Source organism: Anabrus simplex, chromosome 3 (assembly GCF_040414725.1).
Source record: "Anabrus simplex isolate iqAnaSimp1 chromosome 3, ASM4041472v1, whole genome shotgun sequence".
Lineage (NCBI taxonomy): Eukaryota > Metazoa > Arthropoda > Insecta > Orthoptera > Tettigoniidae > Anabrus > Anabrus simplex.
Genome location: NC_090267.1, coordinates 396,781,034 through 396,806,423, shown reverse-complemented (window position 1 = coordinate 396,806,423; position 25,390 = coordinate 396,781,034). Strand labels below are relative to the sequence as shown.

The window sequence follows — 25,390 nt, the reverse complement described above, 5'->3', positions numbered from 1 at the left end:
ATTCACGGTCTCCCTATTACTATATCCAGGGAGTCTAGGATTATACACCACTTTGTTTTCATACACTAAGCAAATTAATGTTTCGATTTCATCAACAGATGACTATGTTGCGTCCGCCATCATCGAACGACTGCGACTGAAAAACGGACACGTTTGTTTTCACAAACCAGTCGATCTTCATCGCTCGTAGTTGATCGCTGACGATCGATGCTGTGTGACTGGTGCCACTGCCCTCTGTAGGTTTGTTTTCTTAGTCGGTTGATCGCAGTCGTTCGATCGAGCCTGTGTGACAGCCCCCTAAGAGCGATCTATAGACTACTATGTTTTTTAAGTAATGGAAAAAGTAACTGAAATGTGTTAGTGATTACATATAAAAATATGCGTTCAACTTAGTACGCTATAATGCATAAATCACCAAGCTCGATAGCTACAGTCACTTAAGTGCGACCAGTATCCAGTATTCGGGAGATAGTAGGTTCGAACCCCACTGTCGGCAGCCCTGAAAATGGTTTTCCGTGGTTTCCCATTTTCACACCAGGCAAATGCTGGGGCTGTACCTTAATTAAGGCCACGGCCGCTTCCTTCCCACTCCTAGCCCTTCCCTGTCCCATCGTCGCCATAAGACCTATCTGTGTCGGTGTGACGTTAAGCAACTAGCAAAAAAAAGAAAAAATGCATAAATCAATAGAGGAATTTACGCTCAATAATGCGTCATCTTGTTCTAAATAGTCATAGAGAAATAATGCTTTGGTTAACAATATTCAATCTAATTTCCAATAGGCAAACACGAAATGAATTGGTATGAGGAGTTACGGAGGAATCGGCCGTGGCCTTTTTCCAAGGGGAATATCTATGCAGTTGCCTGGGAAACATGACAAACCGCAAGCTCGGTAAACAGCAGCAGTCGTCGTTGAAAGCGTTAAAAACTGTACTCGATATTCTGACCAACTCCACTCCATGCATATAGATTCCTTTTCCATGCAAACATACTCACTGGTTCAGGTGCTTTTCTCCCTGGAACTGTGACACCTTTCTTTGAAGTATATGCCAAGCCAACATCCCTAAGATGTTTTTGTTTGACGTCCTTCCACTCATTCACATTATGTTTGCATTTCCTAGTTAAATTTTCATGTTTTGATGCACTCATCACAAGCAAAGAACTATGCTCAGCCACCTTGGACTGGAGTTAGATCCCTTTTCTGCGTGAGACAGAAGTTCTCCACACAGCAACAAGTTCCAGATTCTTCCACATGACTACGCCACTATGCAGGAATATCCATATAGATCCTTATTCCGATGAAACCTTACTTTCAGCAAAAATGGCGGTTAGATCTCTTCTCTGTGCATCGCTTCAATTGATCAACACTGTAGAAAAGAGGAAAACGAAATTCCTTGGCCACACACTTCAACATAACACATTCCTCATGACTATGCTGGAAGGAAATGTTCTGGGTAAGAAGGGAAGACGAAAAATGATCTGGATTCCGTGATGGACAGGCTGAATTTCAAGAGGTTCTGAGATTTTGCCCATGAATTTCAATTTAGATGTTGTGTCTGTCAAAGTCAATTGGATTACACAGGTGTTTTTTGCCTCTCTGAAGTCTATGGAAGTGACTACTTCTTCTTCTTCTACTACTACTTCTTCTCCTTCTCGTCGTTGTTCCCTACATAATTTATTAGAAAAAGAAACCTAACATTTACATAATAACAGTACTAAAATTTAAAACCTGTAAAATATTGTCCTCAACCAGGAGAGGAGTCACAATGATCTGAGGTGGTCTTTACATTGTAAAGATTGCTCTTACCATGTCACCAGCCAGGTCATGTAACTACAAGGTCACTGTCACATGCAGGGAAGACAGACACCGAGAAGCGAATCGCTCTTTAATAGGCAGCTGGCTGACTGCTAATTGAACACCGTTAGTGCCATCAAGAGTTCAGGAAGGGGTACTAACCCCATAAACTGAATTTATCATTAGTGTAAGATTTCAAGGGGTGATGCCAAAGAGTATTTAGGAGCGAGGAAACTGACCATTACGTTCAATCAGCCATCTATGATCTGCATTTAGTGCTGTCGCCCAGGTGGCAGATTCCCTATTCATTGTTTAGCGGGCTTTTTCTTAAACATTTTCAAAGAACTTGGAAACTTATCAAAAATTTCTCTTGATAATTTATTCCAGTCCTTTACTCCTCATCCTATAAATTAATATTTGTCCTCTTGAATTCCAACGTTACCTACTACGCTGGCGTAGCAGGGGGAGAGGTGATACTCTCACGTGTCGCGTCCCAGGTAGCGGATAGGGGGTCCTAACTGGCTTGCTGGCGGACTTGAGCGAAATAAAATGCTCTCACGAACCAAACACAAAACCCCCTGTGGGTGGGGGACACAGACGAAGAATACGCCCATGGTATCCCCTGCCTGTTGTAAGAGGCAACTAAAAGGGGTGACCAGGGGATGATCAAATTAGAACCATGAGACTACTTGTAATTAGTATCACCATGCGGGGAACACCATGGGTCGCTTTTACTTGCGCGTAGTACAACTATGTTAGGTACATAATAGGTTTGTGATTAGTAGCAACAGTGTGTGCTTTCAGCTTTTACAGTACCTGTGATTAGTACCATTATATGAGCGACACCATGGTTTTGCCTTGCCTATGATTAGAACCCACTATGTGAGGATCACCATGGGATAGTACGCGTCCCTGTGGTTAGTACACTTATGTGATGATCACCATAGGTTTGCATTGCCTGTAAATGGCGCCGCAGTGTGAGAAATACCATAGGTCTGTGTTACATGTGCGCATTACATTACTTGTGAGTACGGAATACTGCGAGTCTACGGTACTTTTGATTAGTACCGCAACATGTCAAATACCTTGGTTCTACTTTCCTAGCGATAAGTACCATTATGAGGGACTGATGACTTGGATTTTGGACCCCTTTAGACTACAAGCCTCATCGATTCAGTATTGTGCTTTAGAAGCAGTCCCTTGGTCAGTAATACTATGGGTTTTTTTTTTTTTTTTTTTTGCTAGGGGCTTTACGTCGCACCGACACAGATAGGTCTTATGGCGACGATGGGATAGGAAAGGCCTAGGAGTTAGAAGGAAGCGGCCGTGGCCTTAATTCAGGTACAGCCCCAGCATTTGCCTGGTGTGAAAATGGGAAACCACGGAAAACCATCTTCAGGGCTGCCAATAGTGGGATTCGAACCTACTATCTCCTGGATGCAAGCTCACACCCGCGCGCCTCTACGCGCACGGCCAACTCGCCCGGTATACTATGGTTTAATGTGAGTTTCTGGGAATATAGGGCATTGCGGGTTGGATCCATCTGTTCATTCTTCAACCTCACGATTTGAATTCTGGTCAGTGGAGGATTTTGGACTTTTAAATTGTCATTATATTTCGTACAATTAGGGGCCGATAACCTAGATATTAGGCCCATTTAAACAACAACCATCATCATCATCTTACTTTTAAAAGCTCTGTTTAATTTTTTTCCTAGTGGCTTTACGTCGCACCGACACAGATAGGTCTTGTGGCAACAATAGGATAGGAAAGGCGTAGGAGTTGGAAGGAAGCAGCTCTGGCCTTAATTAAGGTACAGCCCCAGCATTTGCCTGGTGTGAAAATGGAAAACCACGGAAAACCATCTTCAGGGCTGCCGACAGTGGGATTCGAACCCAGTATCTTCTGGATGCAAGCTCACAGCCACACGTCTCTAACTGCACGGCCAACTCGGCCGGTCTGTTCAAGTTTATAGTCTACTAAAGTCATTCCATGCAATCTCTTCACTGACAGCTCGAAACATACCACATATTATTTTGAAATTTTTCTAATTCTACATTTCCTCCTATTCAGTATCATATGTTTTGTTTACACTCTGCACATGTTTCAGCCCTGTGTTTGGGCCATCCTCAGTAAAATAACTAAATGAAAACATTAAAACATCTCGAATTTGTCGTGAACGTTATGGTGACTATGATACATGAAAAATATTTCATTTTTTGTTATGAACAGTGACTGTGCTATATGAAGACATGTATGCAATTAAAATATAGTCCATTTCTTGAATTAAGTTATTTTTTTCAGGCTTGTAGATTTTAGTCCTAAATAAAAACTTGATTGGTTAAACCGTTAGGAACCACCACTGTAAGGATGTGTGAGTCCACATACTGAATCTGTTTCTCTTGAGGTTATATGTAAGGACTTCAAAAAGTAAGTTACACATGTCATCCCACGCTAAGACCATTGTGCAACACATTGTCAGGAGGGAGTACATGTTCCGGTCTTCCTACAGGCTTAGTTCTGCTGTTGTAATGATAACAGTGTATCACAGTGTGTGAGTGATATGGCGCATCAACTGGAAACGTACTTGAAGTTGAAGTACATGGGACAGTATGATTCTTGTGGGCAAAACATCTAAATTGCACTGAGATCCACTGTGAAATTCTGGCATATATGGACCAAATGTATTGTTGCATCCAGCCATAGTAAAACGGTGCCAACAATTTGACTAAGACCGCGCAGGCATGGGTGAGGCTGATTGGGAAGGAAGGCCGTCAACATCGACCACAGATGACAGTATCCAGCCAGTCGTGGAAAACATTTGCAACAGTCGCAGGGTGACTATTGCGGACATTACTTAGCTGATGGGCATCTCAGTAGGCAGTGCTCAATCCATCGTCCAAGATCGTCTGCAGTAACGGAAATAGTGTTCGTGCTGGGTTCTGCGATCACAGATTCCTGCACACAAAGATGCAAGGTTTATGGCGTCTCTTTACTTCTTTCAACATTACTCTGTGGGAGGCAATGATTTCCTTAGCTGCATCATTACTGGCGATGAGACATGGGTGCATCATTTCACACCTCAAACAAAGAGAGCATCTATGGAATGAAGATGCACCTTCTCGCCTACGCAGAAGAAATGCAAAGTTGCGCCATCACCAGTGAACTTCATGGCTACCGATTTCTTTGGCTGTGAAAGAGTTGTGTGCACAGAGTTTATGGCAAAGGGTTCAACCATTAATGCCGATTCTTACTGTGCAAGACCAAAAAGAACAAGTGGCTTGGAAAATGAGGCAAGGGCATTGTTCTCCTGGATGACAATACAACAGTGCATACAACACAAGCTTTGCTTCAACATTTTTGATGGAAGCGTCCGCCATACAGTTCAGATCTTGCACCATGAGAGTTCCATCTTTTCGGGAAGTTGAAAGAACATCTGGGGGAGAGAGATTTTCCAGCGATGAGGAAGTTCACATGGCGGTTCTCAAATGGCTCCGCACCAAGGAGTGAGTTTCTATTATCAAGGAATTGAACCATTGGTAGAACGTTCAGACCGTTGTTTACAGAGACTTGGTGACTACGTTGAAAAAGTGTGTCATGGATTTGTGCCACTTTTTAATGTAGTGCAGCATTCAATAAAAGTTACTTGATCTGCCATAATATGTGTAACTTATTTTTTGACATCCCCTCATACTTCTTGTGTTCTGGATATTGCATGATATTAATAATAATGCGTTAAAATATAGTCTCTGAGCGGAACATTAAGTAAAATATAAATAGGGCTAAGGGAAACATCCCAAATGTTCCGAAGTTCTGCCAAATTGTGACCTTGTAGTGAAGTTGTAGTTGGCTATCAATATAGATAATACCGGTATGTGGAGCTGTGGCCAAAATTAAGTGTTGAACGTGTGTGTGCATGTCTTTTAACATAGAAATGCTGTATTAGAATAGTATTTATGTGGGAATGAGAGAATGGGTGTTATAATAACTGAAATATTGCACTTATTCCCCATTGCCCAGCTGGTATGAAGTGTTTGTTTCAGTGATTCAGTTTAGACTGTGCATTGCTCTCATGGTGAGGTTTGCTGCTGCTGTCACCTATTGGAAGAGGGAGAAGGGGGGGGGGGGGAGGAGGGAGATAAAGGAGGAAGGAGAGCGAGGGGCAGAGTCTTGATTTGTTGAAAGCAAGACAGTAAGTTATGCGATTTGTCTTGACATATAAAAGGGGTAATGGCTTTGTATAAAAGATCCATTTTTTTCAATAATTTCAGTCAGATTATATTCTGGGTTGTCGTATTGGTCTACATGAATGTATAAATTCTCAAATTTATTGAGCAGGGTGCCTTTGTGTGCGAAATAAAGAACTTTTAAATTTTGATCAATAGAGGTGTAGCTGTGATTGGAATCTTTCATATGTCGATTCATAGATGAAAATTGGTTGTGTTTGTTAGCGTTTATATGTTCTTGGTACCTTATTGTGAAGTTTCTACCAGTTTGCCCAATGTAAGATGCCTTACACTATGGCAGTTGAGTCTGTAAACACCTGAGTTGTGATATATATTGTTGTTATTGACAATGTGTAGGTAAAAAATAAAAGTTGGTATTAGTTGTTTTAAAAGGTATTTTTTGTTTTGTTGTGTTTCTAAAAATGCTAGTAATTTGGTAGACATTATTAGTATTGAATGCAAATGCATAGAGTCTTTGCTTAAAGTGGTATTGGATTTATTCTTAAATTGATTATTTTGTGTGTGTAGTGTTTAATGTATCCATTATTTTCAGCTGTGGCGTAAATGGTTTTTATTTCATTCTTATAATATTTGTGGGAAAGAGGGGAAATTGAAAGCTCTGTGAATCATGCTGTTAAAAGCTGCTTTTTTGTGGACTGTTGGATGTACCGGTAGCAAGGTTTGTTTGATAGTGTTGATTGTCTGGGTGTGTTTTCTACAAAGTTTGTAAGACAATCTATTATTATTATTATTATTATTATTATTATTGTTATTGTTATTGTTATTGTTGTTGTTGTTGTAAAAACATATTGTATTGAATAGGAGGAAATAAAGAATTAGAACATTTTTAGAATAATAGCTGTCGGTACGGACAAAATAATAATGAAATTTATATCATGTAGTAACATACCACGTGGGTGTTTGAGAAGATTGTGGAGAACAGAATCAGAAATAGGGTGGAAGAAAAGTTAATAGAAGAACCTTATTGCTTCATATCAGGAAGGTCCATAGTAGACCTTATATTTGCAGTAAGACAATCGCAAGAGCATCCTTATGAGTGGCGTAAAGATCTACTGATGGTCTTATTGGACTTCAAGAAAGCATATGATTGGGTGTGCAGAAACAAGGTATGGGAAGCATTACAGAAAAAAAAAGGGTCGAGAAATAGACAATAGAAAGAGTGAGGGAGATGTATTATGGGAGTGTCAGTTGTGTGAAAGTAGGGGGGGGGAGAACAGACTGTTTGAGGGAAAAATGTTAAGGCAAGGAAGTGCTCTGTTACCTTATGCTCTTCATTGTAGTAATAGACGATTTAATGACGAAATTGGGGAAGGAAAAATGAAAGTGATGACGTTTGCAGATGATTTTTAAATCTGGGGGGGAAGGAAGAGGATATCCAGGAAAAGTTAGATGCATGGGAAGATGAGATGGAACAACATGGAATGAAATTTAATACCAAAAAGAGTGAGATCATGATCACAACTATAAAGAAGAAGAGACCTATTACAGGGATAATACTTGGAGGGAACAGGTTAGGTAGGTAGACAGTTTCAAGTACATGGGAAGTATCATAGAGGAAAGTGGAAGAAATGATAAGGAAATAATCAAGCATGGAAGACGAGGAGTGTTGCCATACGATTGTAAGCTTTTATAGTTGAGGTCATGAATAAAGTAAATGGTTTTCTAAGGAAACTTTATATATTACTTGATAATGAACAAAACACAAAGGCAAAACACTAGTAAAACGAAACATCTTAAAGTTATGGAAGCTGAAATGCATCGCCACTGAGTGACGCTGAACTTCTTAAGTTGAGCCGATGACCTTAGATGTTAGGCCCCTTTAAACAACAAGCATCATCATCATCATCATCAACTTCTTAAGTATACTTTGTGGAGAAAAATGGATAATTGTGCTGAATGCACCAACCATCTTTATTTAGGGCACATGCCTATTATATTTAGTATCGAATAGGTGGATCTTATTGTTTCCGTTTGTTATTATGTCAATTAAAATCTACCGATGAGAAACATCCTCACTACACAAGGTGGGCTACTCCCATTCTCATAAAGTCAAGCAAATAAGGAATTGTACAGTTAATTAACACACAAGTTTGATATTAAATTAGGTTGCATCACAAGGGTGTGGATGGCGAGGTCCAAATTTTAAAATTTCCTTTTAGAATACCAAAGGTAGTAGAAAATGACAGACATTTCTGCACACAAATATTTAGTTTAATTAAATCATTGAACCGAAAAGAAAGAACATCGTACCCCAAGAACTGGTTAAGGCTCCCAGTGGAACAATGGCTACCACAGACACTAGTCTGCCCTACAGCAGACCCAAACAAAAAGTGATAGCGTGTCACACCACACCACGCCAAGCTCCAGAAGCTCGCTCCCGCAAGGCAAAATAAACACATCAGCATTTTGGCTTAAGGCCAGTGAATGTGCAGGATTTTTAATAGTCGGTCCCTGCTAGCTAGTAATATTTAAACTTTATATTTCTTCTAGAAAGATATTGATTACGTGTCACCAGATGACGAGCGGAAACTTTCCCACATGCCCACAGGGTGTTCCACAAGTATACTTCACGGGATTTGAACTTGCAGCACTTGTTGTATGCATGACTTTGTGAAGCATACTCATTGGAAGGAACAGATATGATTCCTCAGAGAATGAGGGTGTCACTGGATGTATTTACTGCATGGTTTGGGTCATGTAGCTGTAAGCTTATGTTAGGGAGATGGTGGGTTCAAATCCTACTCTCAGCAGCTGTCAAGATGGTTTTCTGCATTTTTCTATTTTTATATCAGGATAGAGCTGGGACTGTGTCATAATTAAGGCCTCAGCTGCTACCAGTACTATCCTTCTCTTATCCTACAGTAGTGTACAAATTAATCTGAACAAGAGACACAAAATGGATCATGTAATGAAAGTCATAAAACTAGAGAAAATTACTTCTGGAACTACAGAAACATCATACTTAAGTGCTTGATGTGACTACCATTGTTTTTTCTAGAACAGCACTGTATTTTTATGGCATGAATTACACTAATTTTGCACAAATGTTCATCTTCGTGAAACCACACCTTGATAAGGGGACATACCATGTTCACTTTCATTCTATTGGATTTCACCATTCTTATCTCATGAATGGTCCATAAGATTTTGATTGGTTTGATATCAGGTGAGTTGCTTAGCAGAGAGAACACTTGAATGTTATTGTCAGCAAAGAATTTGTTCACATTTGGATGTGTGACATGGTGCACAATCTTGTTGAAAGACATCATTGTCATCTGGAGAGAATTTTTATAACTTGGACACCACTCTTCTTTAAATGATTTCTATAGGCTAGTCACTGTTCATCATTTCCCAACAGGGACTGAAGTTCCTGGCCCTTTGTGGGTGAAACATCCCCATAACATCACTTTTTGTGTGGATGATCAGGTGCTTGTTTAATATGAGCCACTGATGTTTTCTCTGATTGCTCTTTACACACAGATTGAATTTGCTGACTACAAGCTTCGAAACGGCTTTCATTAGAAAATACGACTTTCTTCCAGTCTTCTACGTTCCATTGCTTATTAATTTTAGCCCATATCAATCTCTTTTTGTGTATTACGTCCATGAGAAGCTGCATCTTTTCAAGTCTGCATGCTCTTCTTACAACTTCCAGCAGTTGGCAGCAAACCATTGTAATGAAAACATCTACTTTTTTTTTTTTTTTTTTTTTTTTTTTTTTTTTTTTTTTTAAGTCTCAGTTTAGGTCAACAGCAGAAAGCCTGTGTTTTAAATTTTCTCCTCGTCATAAATATTCTTGCACTTCCGATGTCAGTTACCCTCCACTAGCAATGAAAAGGGCCCAGTTTCTCACAATCACTTCAAAATTGAATTTACCATAGCCATGTCAACACTACATTCCAAAGAATTTTGTCTTTGCACTATAGTGATATACTCAGCTTATGTCGCTTTTATTGCGTATTTTTACAGGGTGGTATCCATCACAAAACTAACAATACACAACACTGAAAACTGAAATACCCTCGCTTTTAAGACATAAATTAGTACGGTGTTATAAAGTACATTTAACCCTCAATTGGTATCACAAATTTTGTAACATGATTGGTATCGCCTCTCCTGCAAACCATGTGACCTTGCTGCGGTGGGGAGGCTTGCGTGTCCCAATGAAGCAGATAGCCGAGAGCCACAGGTGGAACCATATCGGATGGATATCTGTTGAGAGACCAGACTAAGGAATGGTTCATCGAAAGGGGGGTAGCAGCCTTTTGGAAGATGCAAGGGCGGCAGTCTGGGTGACTGACTGATGTGGCCTGGTAATAATACTCAACCTGGCTTAGTTGTGTGATACTGCTACACGGCTGAAAGCAACGGGAAACTACAGCCGTAACTAACTCCCGAGGACATGCAGCTCGCTCTCTGTATGAATGATGTACTGATGATGGCTTCCTCCCGGGTAAAATATTCCGGAAGTACACTAGTCCCGCATTCGGATCTCTGGGTGGAGACTACACGAGAGGGGGCGATCATCAGGAAGATGGATACTGACATTCTGCGAGTCGGAGCGTACAGTGTTAGAAGTTTGAATCGTTGTGGTAGATTAGAGAATCTGAAAAGGGAGATGGATAGACTAAAGTTAGATGTAGTTGGTATAAGTGAAGTACGTTGGCAGGAAGAACAGGATTTTTGGTCAGGCGATTACCGAATTATCAACACAAAATCAAACAGGGGAAATGCAGGAGTTGGTTTAGTAATGAATAAGAAAATAGGGCAGCGAGTAAGCTACTACGACCAGCATAGTGAAAGAATTATTGTCGTCAAGATAGACACCAAACCAATGCCTACCACAATAGTGCAGGTCTGTATGCCTACTAGCTCAGCGGATGATGAGGAAATCAAAAGAATATATGAACAGATAGAAGATTTAATACAATATGTAACAAGTGATGAGAATCTAATTGTGATGGGAGACTGGAATGCAGTGGTAGGCCAAGGAAGAGAAGGTAATACAGTAGGAGAATCCGGATTGGGACAAAGGAACGAAAGAGGAAGTCGGCTAGTTGAATTCTGCACTGATCATAATTTAGTCCTTGCCAATACTTGGTTCAAACACCACAAACAACGGCTTTATACGTGGACGAGGCCTGGAGACACTGGAAGGTATCAAATAGACTTCATTATGATTAAGCAGAGATTCAGAAACCAGGTGTTGGATTGCAAAACTTTCCCAGGAGCAGACGTGGACTCTGACCACAACTTGTTGGTCATGAAATGCCATCTGAAGCTGAAGAAATTGAAGAAAGGAAAGAATGCAAAAAGATGGGATCTAGACAAGTTGAAAGAAAAGAATGTGAGGGATTGTTTCAAGGAGCATGTTGCACAAGGACTAAATGAAAAGGCTGAAGGAAACACAATAGAGGAAGAGTGGATAGTCATGAAAAATGAAGTCAGTAGGGCTGCTGAAGAAATGTTAGAAAGGAAGAAAAGATCAACTAAGAATCAGTGTATAACTCAGGAGATACTAGACCTGATTGATACATACATACATACATACATACATACATACATACATACATACATACTGTACGTACATCCACAATCCTAGATTTGTAACTAGTGTTGTGGCCTCATTTAGTTCTATACCTCTTATCTTCAAATCGTTAGAAACCGAGTCTAACCATCATCGCCTTGGTCTACCTCTACTTCTCTTACCCTCCGTAGCAGAGTCCATTATTCTCCTAGGTAACCTATCCTCCTCCATTCGCCTCACATGACCTCACCACCGAAGCCGGTTTATGCGCACAGCTTCATCCATCGAGTTCATTCCTAAATTAGCCTTTATCTCCTCATTCCGAGTACCCTCCTGCCATTGTTCCCACCTGTTTGTACCAGCAATCATTCTTGCTACTTTCATGTCGGTTACTTCTAACTTATGAATAAGATATCCTGAGTCCACCCAGATTTCGCTCCCGTAAAGCAAAGTTGGTCTGAAAATAGACCAATGTAAAGATAGTTTCGTCTGGGAGCTGACTTCCTTCTTACAGAATACTGTTGATCGCAACTGCGAGCTCACTGCATTAGCTTTACGACACCTTGATTTAATCTCACTTACTATATTACCATCGTGGGAGAACACACAACCTAAATACTTGAAATTATCGACCTGTTCTAGCTTTGTATCACCAATCTGACATTCAGTTCTGTTGAATTTCTTACCTACTGTCATCAATTTAGTCTTCGAGAGGCTAATTTTCATACCATACTCATTGCACCTATTTTCAAGTTCAAAGATATTAGACTGCAGGCTTTCGGCACAATCTGCCATTAAGACCAAGTCGTCAGCATAGGCCAGACTGCTTATTACATTTCCACCTAACTGAATCCCTCCCTGCCATTTTATACCTTTCAGCAGATGATCCATGTAAACTACGAACAGCAAAGGTGAAAGATTACAGCCTTGTCTAACCTCTGTAAGTACCCTGAACCAAGAACTCATTCTACCATCAATTCTCACTGAAGCCCAATTGTCAACGTAAATACCTTTGATTGATTTTAATAATCTACCTTTAACCCTTAACTATTGACGTACATTTTCAGTGACATCAACATGGACGTGAGGTCACTGAGACCGCATGAAAATTAATTTGACTACGGAAGGGACGGTTAATGAGATAAATTGCTAGCTGCTTTTATTTGAATAATTACGCTTTATTGAACCCAAAACCACAAAAATATTTTCCATTTGTTAATTTGTATAACCCTCATACCTGCAGATTGCAGTCGCAGCAATTTTCGTTATTCAGAATACACTGTTCCATTTAAACACACACATATCCTTTACACTATCAACAAAAATTGACCCTAACTTGGGTATTAAAGATGTTTGATAACCACTGCACTGAAAATTAATGATACATTAGACTGATCTCTTGTTGGGGTGGAAATTGCAAGCACTGAACTTGGCCCTCAGTGTTACTCTCACTCAACACATTCGAAGCAGATCTTCCTTGTACACTCCAAGCATACTGGTTTTTCACATCTGTAGCACTTGTAATATGTTTTTCTCTTCTTTGCTGGTGGGCACAGACGACAAGTTATCCATTTTTCAAGCTTCTCCTCGGAAATGTTGATACGCTCCGCAGGGATGCTCAAAATTCTAGAGATAGCGCCTCGAATATCTCTTGGGATCCTGGGATTTGATAATCTTCTTATCATGTGTGGCCTAGTGAGTTGAGCAGCAAGTTCTTTCAGAAAATGTTGCCTGGTCATTTGGGGGCTCTCGCGATAGGACTGATGCAAGATATTCACATTCACAGCTGCAATATCGACGATACGGAAGAAGACTGCCATCGGCCACCTTCTTGTTCTTCTACCTGTGCAGTAGTTGGCTGACATCTGATCCAAAGTATCTACTCCAGACTTCGTAGAATTATAAAACTGAATCATCTCTTCCTTCCCCATGTCCGCATCAGTTGCTTTCCCATGGTGCATAGAGGATACTAACAAAACAGCTTTGTTTCTTTTCGGACCGTGTGAGAGAAGAGTTATGTCTTTCGTGAAGCCATACACAGAGGAACCGACCTTTCTCTGCTTGGAAGGCAAGAAGTTAGTTGGAATTTCCTTCTTGTTCGTTCTTACTGTCCCAACATAAGTGAGTCCCCTTTTCCTCAGCTCCTGAACAAGCTCCACTGAGGTGAACCAATTGTCAGCTGTTATATTTCTATTTGTACCCTGTATTGGTTCCGATAAACGAAGAACTGCCTGAGTTGGCTTTGAAAATTTTCTGTCTTCTCTTGAAAGACCTATTCCATCAGTGTCCTTCCCTGCATAAATATATGCATTGTACAAATAACTATTTTTCGAATCGGTTAGGCACATCAATTTCACTCCATATTTCTCAGCCTTGTTCGGAATATACATTCTGAACTTACACCGACCTCTGAAACCAATTAGCATCTCATCTACTGTTGCATTTGTGCCCATGGAGTAACACCTTTGAGAGTTCTGAATCAACATATTCAGAAGCTCAGATATGGGTTCAATAGGATCTGTCTCTCTCTGCTGCGTTCTGTCTTCAGGATTGTCAAAACGCAGGCTGCACAGGAGAATGGAAAACCTTGTACCTGACCTCACAACACGAAATATTTCACAGCCCGTACCATCAGCTGCGAAGACTGAAGCGATGTCCTCTTTGTTAGATTTGAAAACCGCCGAATAAAGAAAAAGGCCTAGAAAAGCTTTCATTTCAACTGCGTCAACATTTTGTAATTCTGGTCGGGTAGACTTTCGGTAATTACTTCTCATTGCACTGAGTTTCACATTTGTCCATTGCACTAGTAAGTTCACCATTTCTTCACTAAATATTAGTGTCCATGCCGTAACAGGATCCACACTGTTTCCAACTCGAGCTGAAGGGCGCAAACCGGGAAGGTGAATCACGATATTGTGACGAGGTGTACGCACATTCTGTGGAGGTTCCGCAGACGACCATTTGTACCTATTTCTACCATAAAAACACTTAGAACGTGAATCATCAGCCAGTAGCGCGGAACTTTCATCTTCTTCTCCCTCTCCTTCAGTCTCAGTATCGGTATTGTGATCACTCTCTATTTCACTATCACCATCGTCCACATCACTCATGTCTTCTTCAAACCACTCGGTAATTGTTCCTTCGTAATTTGCATCACATGTTCGGACACTCACCGAAGTACCTTCACGCTGACTCATTGCTACACACAGCACTATCAACTGAAGACTGCTTCAAACCATGGATGTGCGGTCACCCAGGCCGCTACGAAACTCATCAGCTTCTTATCGCAGCTGCACGGTTATTTATGACAGATAAGATAAATATCGCAGCTGCACGGTTATTTATGACAGATAAGATAAATACAGTGGAGAGGTCATCTTAAAATAGAAAGGTTTTGCAAGCAAATATACTGGCAGGGTGATAAGCGAGGTGTGGCACGTGTTTACTTTTCCACCGCGGTCATGTTGAACGCACGTCCAAAGTTAAGGGTTAATTCCATAGTACCCCAGTATGGCGAACATCTTTTCCCTCGGTACCCTGTCATATGCTTTCTCTAGATCTATGAAACATAAACACAACTGCCTATTCCTCTCGTAGCATTTTTCAATTACCTGGCGCATACTGAAAATCTGATCCTGACAGCCTCTCTGCGGTCTGAAACCACGCTGGGTTTCATCCAACGTCTTATCAACGACTGATCGCACCCTCCCTTCCAAGTCGCCAGTGAATACTTTGCCTGGTATACTAATCAATGAGATACCTCGATAGTTGTTGCAATCTTTCCTGTTTCCTTGCTTATAGATAGGTGCAATTACTGCTTTTGTCCAATCGGAAGGTACCTTACCAACACTCCATGCTAATTTTACTACTCTATGAAGCCATCTCATCCCTGCCTTCCCACTATACTTCACCATTTCAGGTCTAATTTAATCTATTCCTGCTGCTTTATGACAATTGAGTTTATTTACCATCCTTTCCACTTCCTCAAGTATAATTTCATCAACATCATTTTCCTCCTCCCCATGAGCTTGGCTGTTCGCAACACCACCAAGATGACTTCCTTTTACATTGAGAAGATCTTCAAAATATTCCCTCCACCTCTCTAGTGATTCCCTGGGATCTATTATGAGTTCACCTGAATTACTCCCATGACTTCGTTTTGGATTCAACAACTATTTGTTTCACTCTGTTTCTTTCATCTACATACAAATCCCTGTCTGCCTCGGCCCTTGTTGGAGCCATTTCTGATAAGCCTTCTTTTTACGTTTACAAGCTGCTCTCACTTCATCATTCCACCAAGATGTTCGCCTTTTCCCATCTTTACGCATAGTTGTTCCTAGGCATTCCCTTGCTGTTTCTACTACAGCATCTCTGTATGTCACCAATTCACTTTCTATATCCTGAACCTGCTTACTGTCTACTGTTCGAAACTTCTCACTAATCATATCCATGTACTTCTGTCTAATTTCCTCGTCCTGGAGATTTTCTACCCTTATTCGTTTGCAGACAGATTTCACTTTCTATATCCTAGGCGTTCACTACAGGTTAGATAGTGGTCTGTATCATCGAAAAATCTGTGGAAAACTCGTACATTCCTAACAGATTTCCTGAATTCGAAGTCTGTTAAGATATAGTCTGTTATGGATGTGGTACCCCTAGCCTCCCATGTGTAGTGGGAAGAAGAATGTATTCGTAACAACTAAACCCGTACTAGCACAGAAGTCCAGCAAACGCTTCCCATTCCCATTAGCTTCCATATCATCCCCACAATTTACCAATCACCCTTTCGTATCCTTCAGTTCTATTCCCAACTCTTGCATAGAAATCGCCCATTAACACTGTTCTATCCTTGCTGTTGACCACGATGTCACTCAATGCTTCATAAAACTTGTCAACTTCATCCTCATCTTCACCCTCACATGGTGAATAAACGGACACAATTCTAGTCCTAATTCCCTCAACTGGCAAATCTACCCACGTCATTCGCTCATTTACGTGCCTAACAGAAACTATGTTGCGTGCAGTGGTATTCCTGATAAAGAGCCCTACCCCAGACTCTGCCCTTCCCTTTCTAACACCCGTCAGGTACACTTTATAATCTCCTATCCCTTCCTTGTTATCTCCCCTTACCCGAATATCACTTACTCCTAGCACATCCAGATGCATCCTCTTAGCTGACTCAGCCAGTTCTACCTTCTTTTTCTTCATAAGCCCCATTAATATTGATAACTCCCCATCGAATTCCATTTAGTTCGCCAAGTTGTTTCCAAGGAGTCCCTCGCCTGTCAAATGGGAATGGGACTCCATTATTCCCATAGGTCCGAGGCTTGCTTAAAATGTTCTGAGCTCGGTAAATTCATGAAGCAGGATGCTACCCTACTTACACGTAGTCCAAGTGAGGATCTCTCCTCTAACGGGTTATGGACCACCGGTGAATTCTATAGTCTTAGCCGCCTGAGCACAAGGAGGGCCATGACTCAGAATATGTCCGAGATGGCCACTCCCATTCCATAGCATCTGGTATCCCAACTCTCAAGACCGCTTAATAGGCCACTCAGCCGTTGCCCATGGTTCACGAACTAGGACCTGATTGATGAACAAAGAAAATACAAGAATGCTAGAAATGAAGATGGCAGAAAAGAATACAGGCAATGAAAGAATGAAGTGGATAGAAAGTGCAAGGTAGCTAAGGAAGACTGGCTGAAGGAGAAGTGCAAGGCTGTCGAAGGTTGTATGGTCCTATGAAAGGTAGATGCTGCATACAGGAAAATCAAGGAAACCTTTGGTGAAAGGAAATCTAGGTATGAATATTAAGAGCTCAGATGGAAAGCCACTTCTAGGGAAAGAAGACAAGGCAGAAAGATGGCAGGAACATATTCAACAGTTGTATCAAGGTAAAGATGTAGATAATTTGGTCCTTGAACAAGAAGAGGCTGTTGATGCTGATGAAATGGGTGACCCAATTTTGAGGTCAGAGTTTGACAGAGCTGTGAGCGACCTGAATAGGAACAAGGCACCTGGAATTGATGACATTCCCTCTGAATTACTGACTGCCTTAGGAGAAACCAGCATAGCAAAATTATTCCATTTAGTGTGTAAGATGTATGAGACAGGAGAAGTGCCATCTGATTTTCGGCAGAATGTTGTTATACCTATTCCCAAGAAAGCCGGTGCTGACAGGTGTGAAAACTACCGCACCATTAGTTTAGTATCTCATGCCTGCAAAATTTTAACATGTATTATTTACAGAAGAATGGAAAAACAAGTTGAAGATGAGTTGGGAGAAGATCAGTTTTGCTTCAGAAGAATGTGGGAACATGTGAAGCAATCCTGACTTTACACCTGATCTTAGAGGATCGAATCAAGAAGGACAAGCTCACGTACATGGCATTCGTAGATATAGAAAAGGCATTCTATAATGTTGATTGGACCAAGCTATTTAAGATTCTGAAGGTTTGGGATCAAGTACCGAGAACGAAGAATTATCTACAATCTGTATAAAAATATCAGTCTGCAGTGATAAGAATCGAGGGCTTTGAAAAAGTAGCAGCAATTCAGAAAGGAGTGAGGCAAGGCTGCAGTTTGTCGTCCCTCCCTCCCCCCCCCCCCCTTTCAATGTTTACATAGAACAGGCAGTAAAGGAAATCAAAGAGGAATTTGGAAAGGGAATCACAATCTTGGGTAAGGAGTACAAGATGAAAATAAATAAGTTCAAAACAAAAGTAATGGAGAACAGTCGAGCGAAGGCAGGTGATGCAGGAAATATTAAATTAGGAAATGAGATCTTAAAGGAAGTAGATGAATATTGTTACTTGGGTAGTAAAATAACTAATGATGGCAGCAGTAAGGAGGACATTAAATTCAGATTAGCACAAGCAAGGAAGAGCTTTCTTCAGAAAAGAAATTTGCTCACTTCAAACATTGATATAGGAATTAGAAAGATGTTTTTGAAGACTTTCATGTGGAGTGTGGCATTGTATGGAAGTGAAACATGGATGATTAACTAGCTCAGAAAGGAAGAGAATAGAAGCTTTTGAAATGTGGTGTTGCAGAAGAATGCTGTAGGTGATGTGGATAGATCGAATCACGAATGAAGAGGTACTGAATCGAATTGCCGAGAGGAGATCGATTTGGGTAAATTTGACGAGAAGAAGAGATAAAATGATAGGACACATCTTAAAACACCCAGGACTTGTTCAATTGGTTTTTGAAGGAAGTGTAGGTGGTAAGAACGGCAGGGGTAGACCAAGGTATGAATATGACAAGCAGATTAGAACAGATGTGGGATGCAATAGTCACGTAGAAATGAAAAGGTTAGCACAGGATAGGGTGGCATGGAGGCCTTCATCAAACCATTCTATGGACTGATGTCTCAAACAACAACAATTGGTATTGTGGTGTCTGTCAGACACTAGACATTTACTATTAAATTGTACAATGTTTTCTTACTTTTTGTTGTTGTTTATTGGATACAATTAGTTGAAACGTATGTTGTCAATCATGTCACAGCAGATATTAGGCGAAAAAGAATTACGAATCCAGAAAAAATGCTAAAATGAAGCTCCGAAAAAGTAAACCTTTCTATTTTTCTCAAATATCTAGAAACAAAACTTTGATTGATTACTTCTCTTCTATATAAAGAACCTAGAATTGGTAAAAGAAATAAATTACTGGAAAACTAAAAGCATAAATTCACATTTCGATGTTTAAAATTCATGTTTGTTAGATCACCTTCATGTGTGTCTATGTCCTCCCCTCCATAATTATAAACTGCTTCCTGTTCTGAATCCGTTTCATCATCACTTTCTATCTCATAGTCCAGATCAATATTACTTTCGTTTATCACTTCAGAAATCATTTCTTCTAAAGCAGTTTTGAAGTTTGATTGATTTTCTCTTAGGACTCATTGAGGATAATCAATTTGTGTTTCCATATTATCAGTATGCCCTGATTTTTGAGATTGACTTGGTCATGGGTCCATATTATACGAATTAATTACAAAACACTGTCACTAAAATTAATGTTCTCTTAAACCCTAATAATCACAAAATATTAACATAACTTGCGTACAATGGTTACGTAACTAGTATCATACATCTGCGAGATAGTGCAGTGAACTTACAGCGCTTTTACTCAAGGTCAAACAGAGTGAACGACACTCCACCGTGCATGGAGCCAACACTGTGACTGTAAGGTACACACAGGGAGAAAGAAGTTGGACCCTGGAAGGAGAGGGAATGGCTGCCAGAATGTTCGACAACTTTCTCACAGATGTATTATACCAAACAATAATGCTACCATACACCAAAAATGCAATTTGGTTGAAAGCAGAAACAGTATATTGCAGGAACACACAATTTTGCTAACATTAATTATTAAAAGCCATGGAAACTCCTGTGTTTGGATTAATTTGTGCACTGCTGTGTATTGTTGAAAGCCTATCTGAATTTGGTACAATATTAAACTGACAGCAAAATAAATAAATAAATAAATAAATGGGTATTTAGATTGATGCTTTCATGGCCTGTAATTGTTAACATGCTAATAAGCTTTTGGGCTATTGCCATGTAGTTTTGATAAAATACTATTGTTCCAATTTTTGTTCCAATTTTTGTTTCATCTATGATGTGATCACCCAACATATTTTCTTGTATTTCAGATTGTACTGAAGAATACGGAGATGCCAATTGTAATGAATGGACGAGAAGCTGAAATGGCTGAAGCTGATGGAGTAAGTTCGGAAGAAGATGAAAAGTATCCCAAATTTTCTCAACCAGATCACGTAAAACTACTTCTGGAAAGTAAGTTTCTATTGTGGAATTTTGATAATGCTGTATATTGTATACATAACAGTAGGGCAGGGAAGCAAGCTTTCAGTTTTATGTTATTATTGATATCAGCATCATAACCATGGGAGATTCTGAATGATGGTGTGTGACTCTTCATTTCAAAAATCTCGCATTTATTGGTAAAGATTTTAACCGCAACTGCTTTGGTGAGAGTCTATTGACTTAGCTATTATGCCTCATATAACTGTATGGAATTCATATTTTTTATTTATTAGAAGCAAAGTGTTAGATATAAAAATAAAATTGTATTGAAATTAACCAGACAATAGTTGTCCAAGATTTGTTTGTCTATTGTACTGTAAACGATCTGATCTTTTCTTTAGCGTTGTTACAAAATCATTTAGAATACGTAATCAGTGACTTGAAATCTGTTGGAACATCTTGTAACTTGTGGATATGTCTTGCTACACTTTTCTAGACATAGTTACTAACGTACAGTAGAAAAGGTTATGATAATGACAGGTTGGTTTGGAGGAGAATAATTATTCAGAAAATAGAAAGTTTCAGATAGGTCTAGTATACTACTGAGCATAAGTTTATTCTGGTTCTCAAAAAATTCTCAAAACATTTCATTTCATGAAATCCTCAATGAAATAAATATCCCAACTGTACCGAACAAATTGAGTTGACAGTCAGGAAGCTAAAATATTATCTTGCAAAGAATTTGCTGGCTAACCCAATAAAGAGAACCTAGGACTGACTTTATGAAACTGTTAGCTGGGCTGAGTGCTTCAGATAGTAGAATGCTCACTGGCTTTCTGAATCCAAGTTGGCAAGTGTGACCCTGCTCAGTCTATGGAATGTGAAGGTGCTCAGATATACTATAAAAGAAGTGAGTGGAATATAAGGCTGTGGATAACATTATTTAAATCAATTTTTATTGCAGCATCTTCATGCTATGTGCAAGTAATTCTCCTCTAATTTATGTTTTGGCTCATATATTCTGAACAGTTACAGATAACAAAGTGAGAGAGGAGATACTCTTGAATTCTCCAGCTGTGGGAATTAATGACACTCCTATCTCCTGCATCACCAATATCACTGATATAATTTTGCCATTTATAACAAGTATACAGGAGGGGTGGTGGGGTCCATGAAATGTACTCACTGTTTGATAATCTATATCTTCTGACAAATTTGACTTGCAGCTACAATTTTTGGCACTGAGAGAGAGTTATATGTTCGAAATGACCACCAGCAGCTTCTAAACAATGCTGATGGGGCTAAACTGCAGACCAAATTACGACTGTTCGTGTATCTGGCGTAATGACAGTACCTGACACTACGATTTTTTCACATAGCTTGTTGATTATAGCAGGTTTTTGTCGATGCGCACTGTTCTTGACGATCCCTTACATGTAGAAGTCCAGTGGTGCCAAATTAGGAGAGGGGTGGGTACTCAATTGCACCTGTTTGACCGAACCACCATCTGGGTAGAGCATCATCCAGGTATAACCTGAAATCTCAATGGTAGTGAGGTGGGGCTCCATCTTGCTGTAAGTAAAACATTTCATCACCATACAGGGTTTGGATGGCAGGCAAAATTCTTGTCTGAAGTATATCAAGATACTCCTGTATTTACCTTTCTACCTCTATATTTAACACCTGTCTTACCACTAGTTATTTTCCAGCTAAATGGAGAGATGACTTTATTGTTTGTATTCCAAAGAAGTCTCCAAAAAAGCTATATCAGACTTTTGCCCTGTACCCATACTTTCGGCTCTCTCTCTAAATTAAAAGATATAAATTTCATTATGATAGGTCCGTATTGAACAGTGATTACAATGGTATTTAAATATTTTATTATTAAGGTCCACCTTTTCAATTCAAACTGTACATTGTTTTACATTACATTTACGTTCAGGGACTAGTTTCGACCTTAACTGTAGGTCATCATCAGCCTTAAAGCAAATCAACACAAATACATTGAAGAAAATAAACAATGTACTGTATAGACACAAAGGTCTTAAAAACTGTATGTGCAACTCATAGAATTGAAGTTAAGACTTAGTTACATGAAATAAAATTCTTAATGACATTTCCTAAAAACCGAATATTCTATTTGACCTGCTCATTCATATTTTCAGAAACACAAAATCAAATAGTCAAGGTCCGATTTTTCATTCTGTTTACATTACTTAGGCAATCGTCTGTATTCCCAAATTCCTCAGCCCCACCTTGACCCTCCGCCCCTTTCTTTCCGCTTCACTTCCTTCCTCTTTCCTCTCTTCCTCCCCGCACCTCCTTCTCAGGGCTTCGTTAAAATCTCACCCGCTCCACTCCTCATTCACGCTTCATTTCCAGCTTTGCTCAACTTGTTGCAACACGAGGTGATTCCCATACGACATATGTCATTTAAGTATATTCTTCCCCCCAACTCTTTCCATCGTAGCTGTCATTTATCTAGGTCAACTGTACAGTCCGCATTGAACTGCAAAATCCAACCACCTTTAATTACTATTATGTACTTAGACCTCCATGCATCCATTCCCGTTGCTCATTCAGTTATTATGCGAGAAACATATGGAAATCTTGAAATGCTGTTGTGTAAACTGAAGTACCAGGAACACAAGTGGCAAGTGTGTGGTGATTTCAAAGTGGTAGGTATTCTGTTACGTTTACAAGGAGGTTACACAAAGCACCCCTGCTTTCTGTGTGAATGGGACAGTTGAGCAAGGTTACATCACTGGACTCAAAAAGAATGGCCACGTAGACAATGGATTGTGGGGTCGAAAAGCATAAAACAAGAAACTTGTTCAAAAGAGCAAAATACTGTTACCTCTGCTTCATATCAAACGAGGGCTTATGAAGCAGTTTGTTAAGGCCCTAAACACTGAAGGTGAATGCTTTTAGTACCTGTGTTATCGATACCCAGGCATCAATAATTCCAAAATCTACCGAGCTTGATAGCTGCAGTCACTTAATTGCGGCCAGTATCCAGTATTCGGGAGATAGTAGATTCGAACCCCACTGTCGGCAGCCCTGAAGATGGTTTTCTGTGGTTTCCCATTTTCACACCAGGCAAATGCTGGGGCTGTACCTTAATAAAGGCCACGGCCGCTTCCTTCCCACCCCTAGCTCGTTCCTGTCCCATCGTCGCCATAAGACCTGTCTGTGTCAGTGCGACGTAAAGCACCTTGCAAAAAAAAGAATTCCAAAATCAAGGAGGGTATTTTTACAGGTCCATGTATCAGAAAACTTCTTACCGATGCTAATTTTGAAAATGTTATGTACGCTGCAGAGCGATCGGCATGGACAGCATTCCGGAATGTGGTCAAAACCTTTCTTGGAAACACAAAGGATTCAGGCTACAAACAGATGGTGGATAGATTGCTTGTTTCTTTCCAAGATTTAGGCTGCTTGAAAGTGCACATGTTACATGCACATCTGGACTATTTACCTGAGAACCTATGAATGCTGAGCAAAGAACAAGGAGAAAGATTCCATCAGGATCTACAGGAAATGGAACGCAGATATCAAGGGAAATGGAACAAAAACATGCTGGCTGATTACTGCTGGTTACTAAAGAGAGAAGGTCCAACTACTACTCACACAAAAAGCAAGGTGAAGATGTTTCTTATACTTATGGGGCTTAACGCGTGGTAAATTTTGGTCCATTTGGCTGTGTTATTCTACAGATCTGTTAACACAATACACTACATATCTTTATATTATGTTCGTAAGTATACTAGTGTAAGATAGGAGTGTTCAGATGGGTGAAAATAATAAAAAATAAGCGTTCTTTACATGTGATAATAGTAATCTTGCATATGGGCGTGCTACATATTTATCAAACTTTCATTTTGAATTTGCACAAAAACCTGATGTGATAGGGGAAAACTGACTTCAGTTCTGGAATCAGCATGCCGAAAATGTAAAAGATCACTGTGGAAACTTCATGCAATGATCGGAAAGTTTGAATTTGCAGGTTAGGGTAATCAATCAGTATTCTGTATTCAAGGCTGTTGCCCAGATGTCAAATTCCACATCAACTGTTTACCTAGTCTTTTCTTGAATGTTTTCAAGGAAGTTGGAAATTTATTGAACATTTCTCTCGGTAAATTATTCCAACCTTTAATTCCTCTTCCCATGAACAAATGTTTGGCTCAATTTATCCTCTTGAATTCCAGCCTTATCTTCATATTACAATCTTTCCTAATTTTAAAAACTCCACTCAAGCTTATTTGTCTTCTAATGTTATTCCACACCATCTCTCCACTGAGAGCTCAGAACATGCCACTTAGTCAAGCAGCTTATCTCCTTACTCCTAAGTCTTTCCAGATCAGAGTTAGCAACAGTTTCATAACACTAGCCAGAAGTCCTCATCTTTATCAAAAGTCTCCCACAATCTCATAATCATCATCATCCATTTTCTTCGTCCAGCTCCCGCTGGTTTGGGATATTTCTGGTACCTTTTCATCTTCCTCTAACTAAACACCATTGTTCCTTCTTAACTGTGTTCCAATCCACGTTTCTTCTATTTATACTATTCTTGATCGTTTTCATCCACCTTAGCATGGGTCTCCCTCTTGCTTTCCTTCCTTCCGTCATGATCTCAATCATCCGCTTTGGCATCCTTCCCTCTTCCATCCTCTTAACTTGTTCAAGCCATTTAAGTTTATCCCTCTCCATTCTGTCATAAAGTTTTTCATTCCGATTTCCTACCTAATGTCCTCATTTCTTACTCTGTCTTTCCTTGCCTTTAATATCATACTTTAAAAAAATTTCATTTCATTGGCCTAGATTTTATTCCCCCGTCTTTTTGTCAGTGTACAGATCTCTGCTGCATATGTCATTATTGGACAGTAGTACATCTTATAAGTCTCCTCTTTACACTTCATTGGTAACTCCTTCCTCCATACCAAGTTTTTCACACTCTGGTAGAATGAATTTCCCTGTTCAGTCCTTTTACTGGTCTCTATGTCCAGCCGTATATCCCGAATCAGTTTGCTTCCCAAGTACTTAATGGTCTCC

At 39.9% G+C, this 25,390-nt stretch overlaps 1 protein-coding gene across 2 annotated transcripts in view; it reads left to right on the top strand.

The window, feature by feature from the left end:
• LOC136866425 (PAX3- and PAX7-binding protein 1) overlaps positions 1 to 25,390 on the top strand; it is a 337,700-nt gene that overhangs the window by 58,146 nt on the left and 254,164 nt on the right. For both annotated transcript variants that reach the window (XM_067143350.2, XM_067143349.2), the window contains one exon: positions 20,227 to 20,368. In XM_067143350.2, the coding sequence (XP_066999451.2) occupies positions 20,227 to 20,368 (142 nt within the window). The remainder of the gene's footprint in view (positions 1 to 20,226; positions 20,369 to 25,390) is intronic.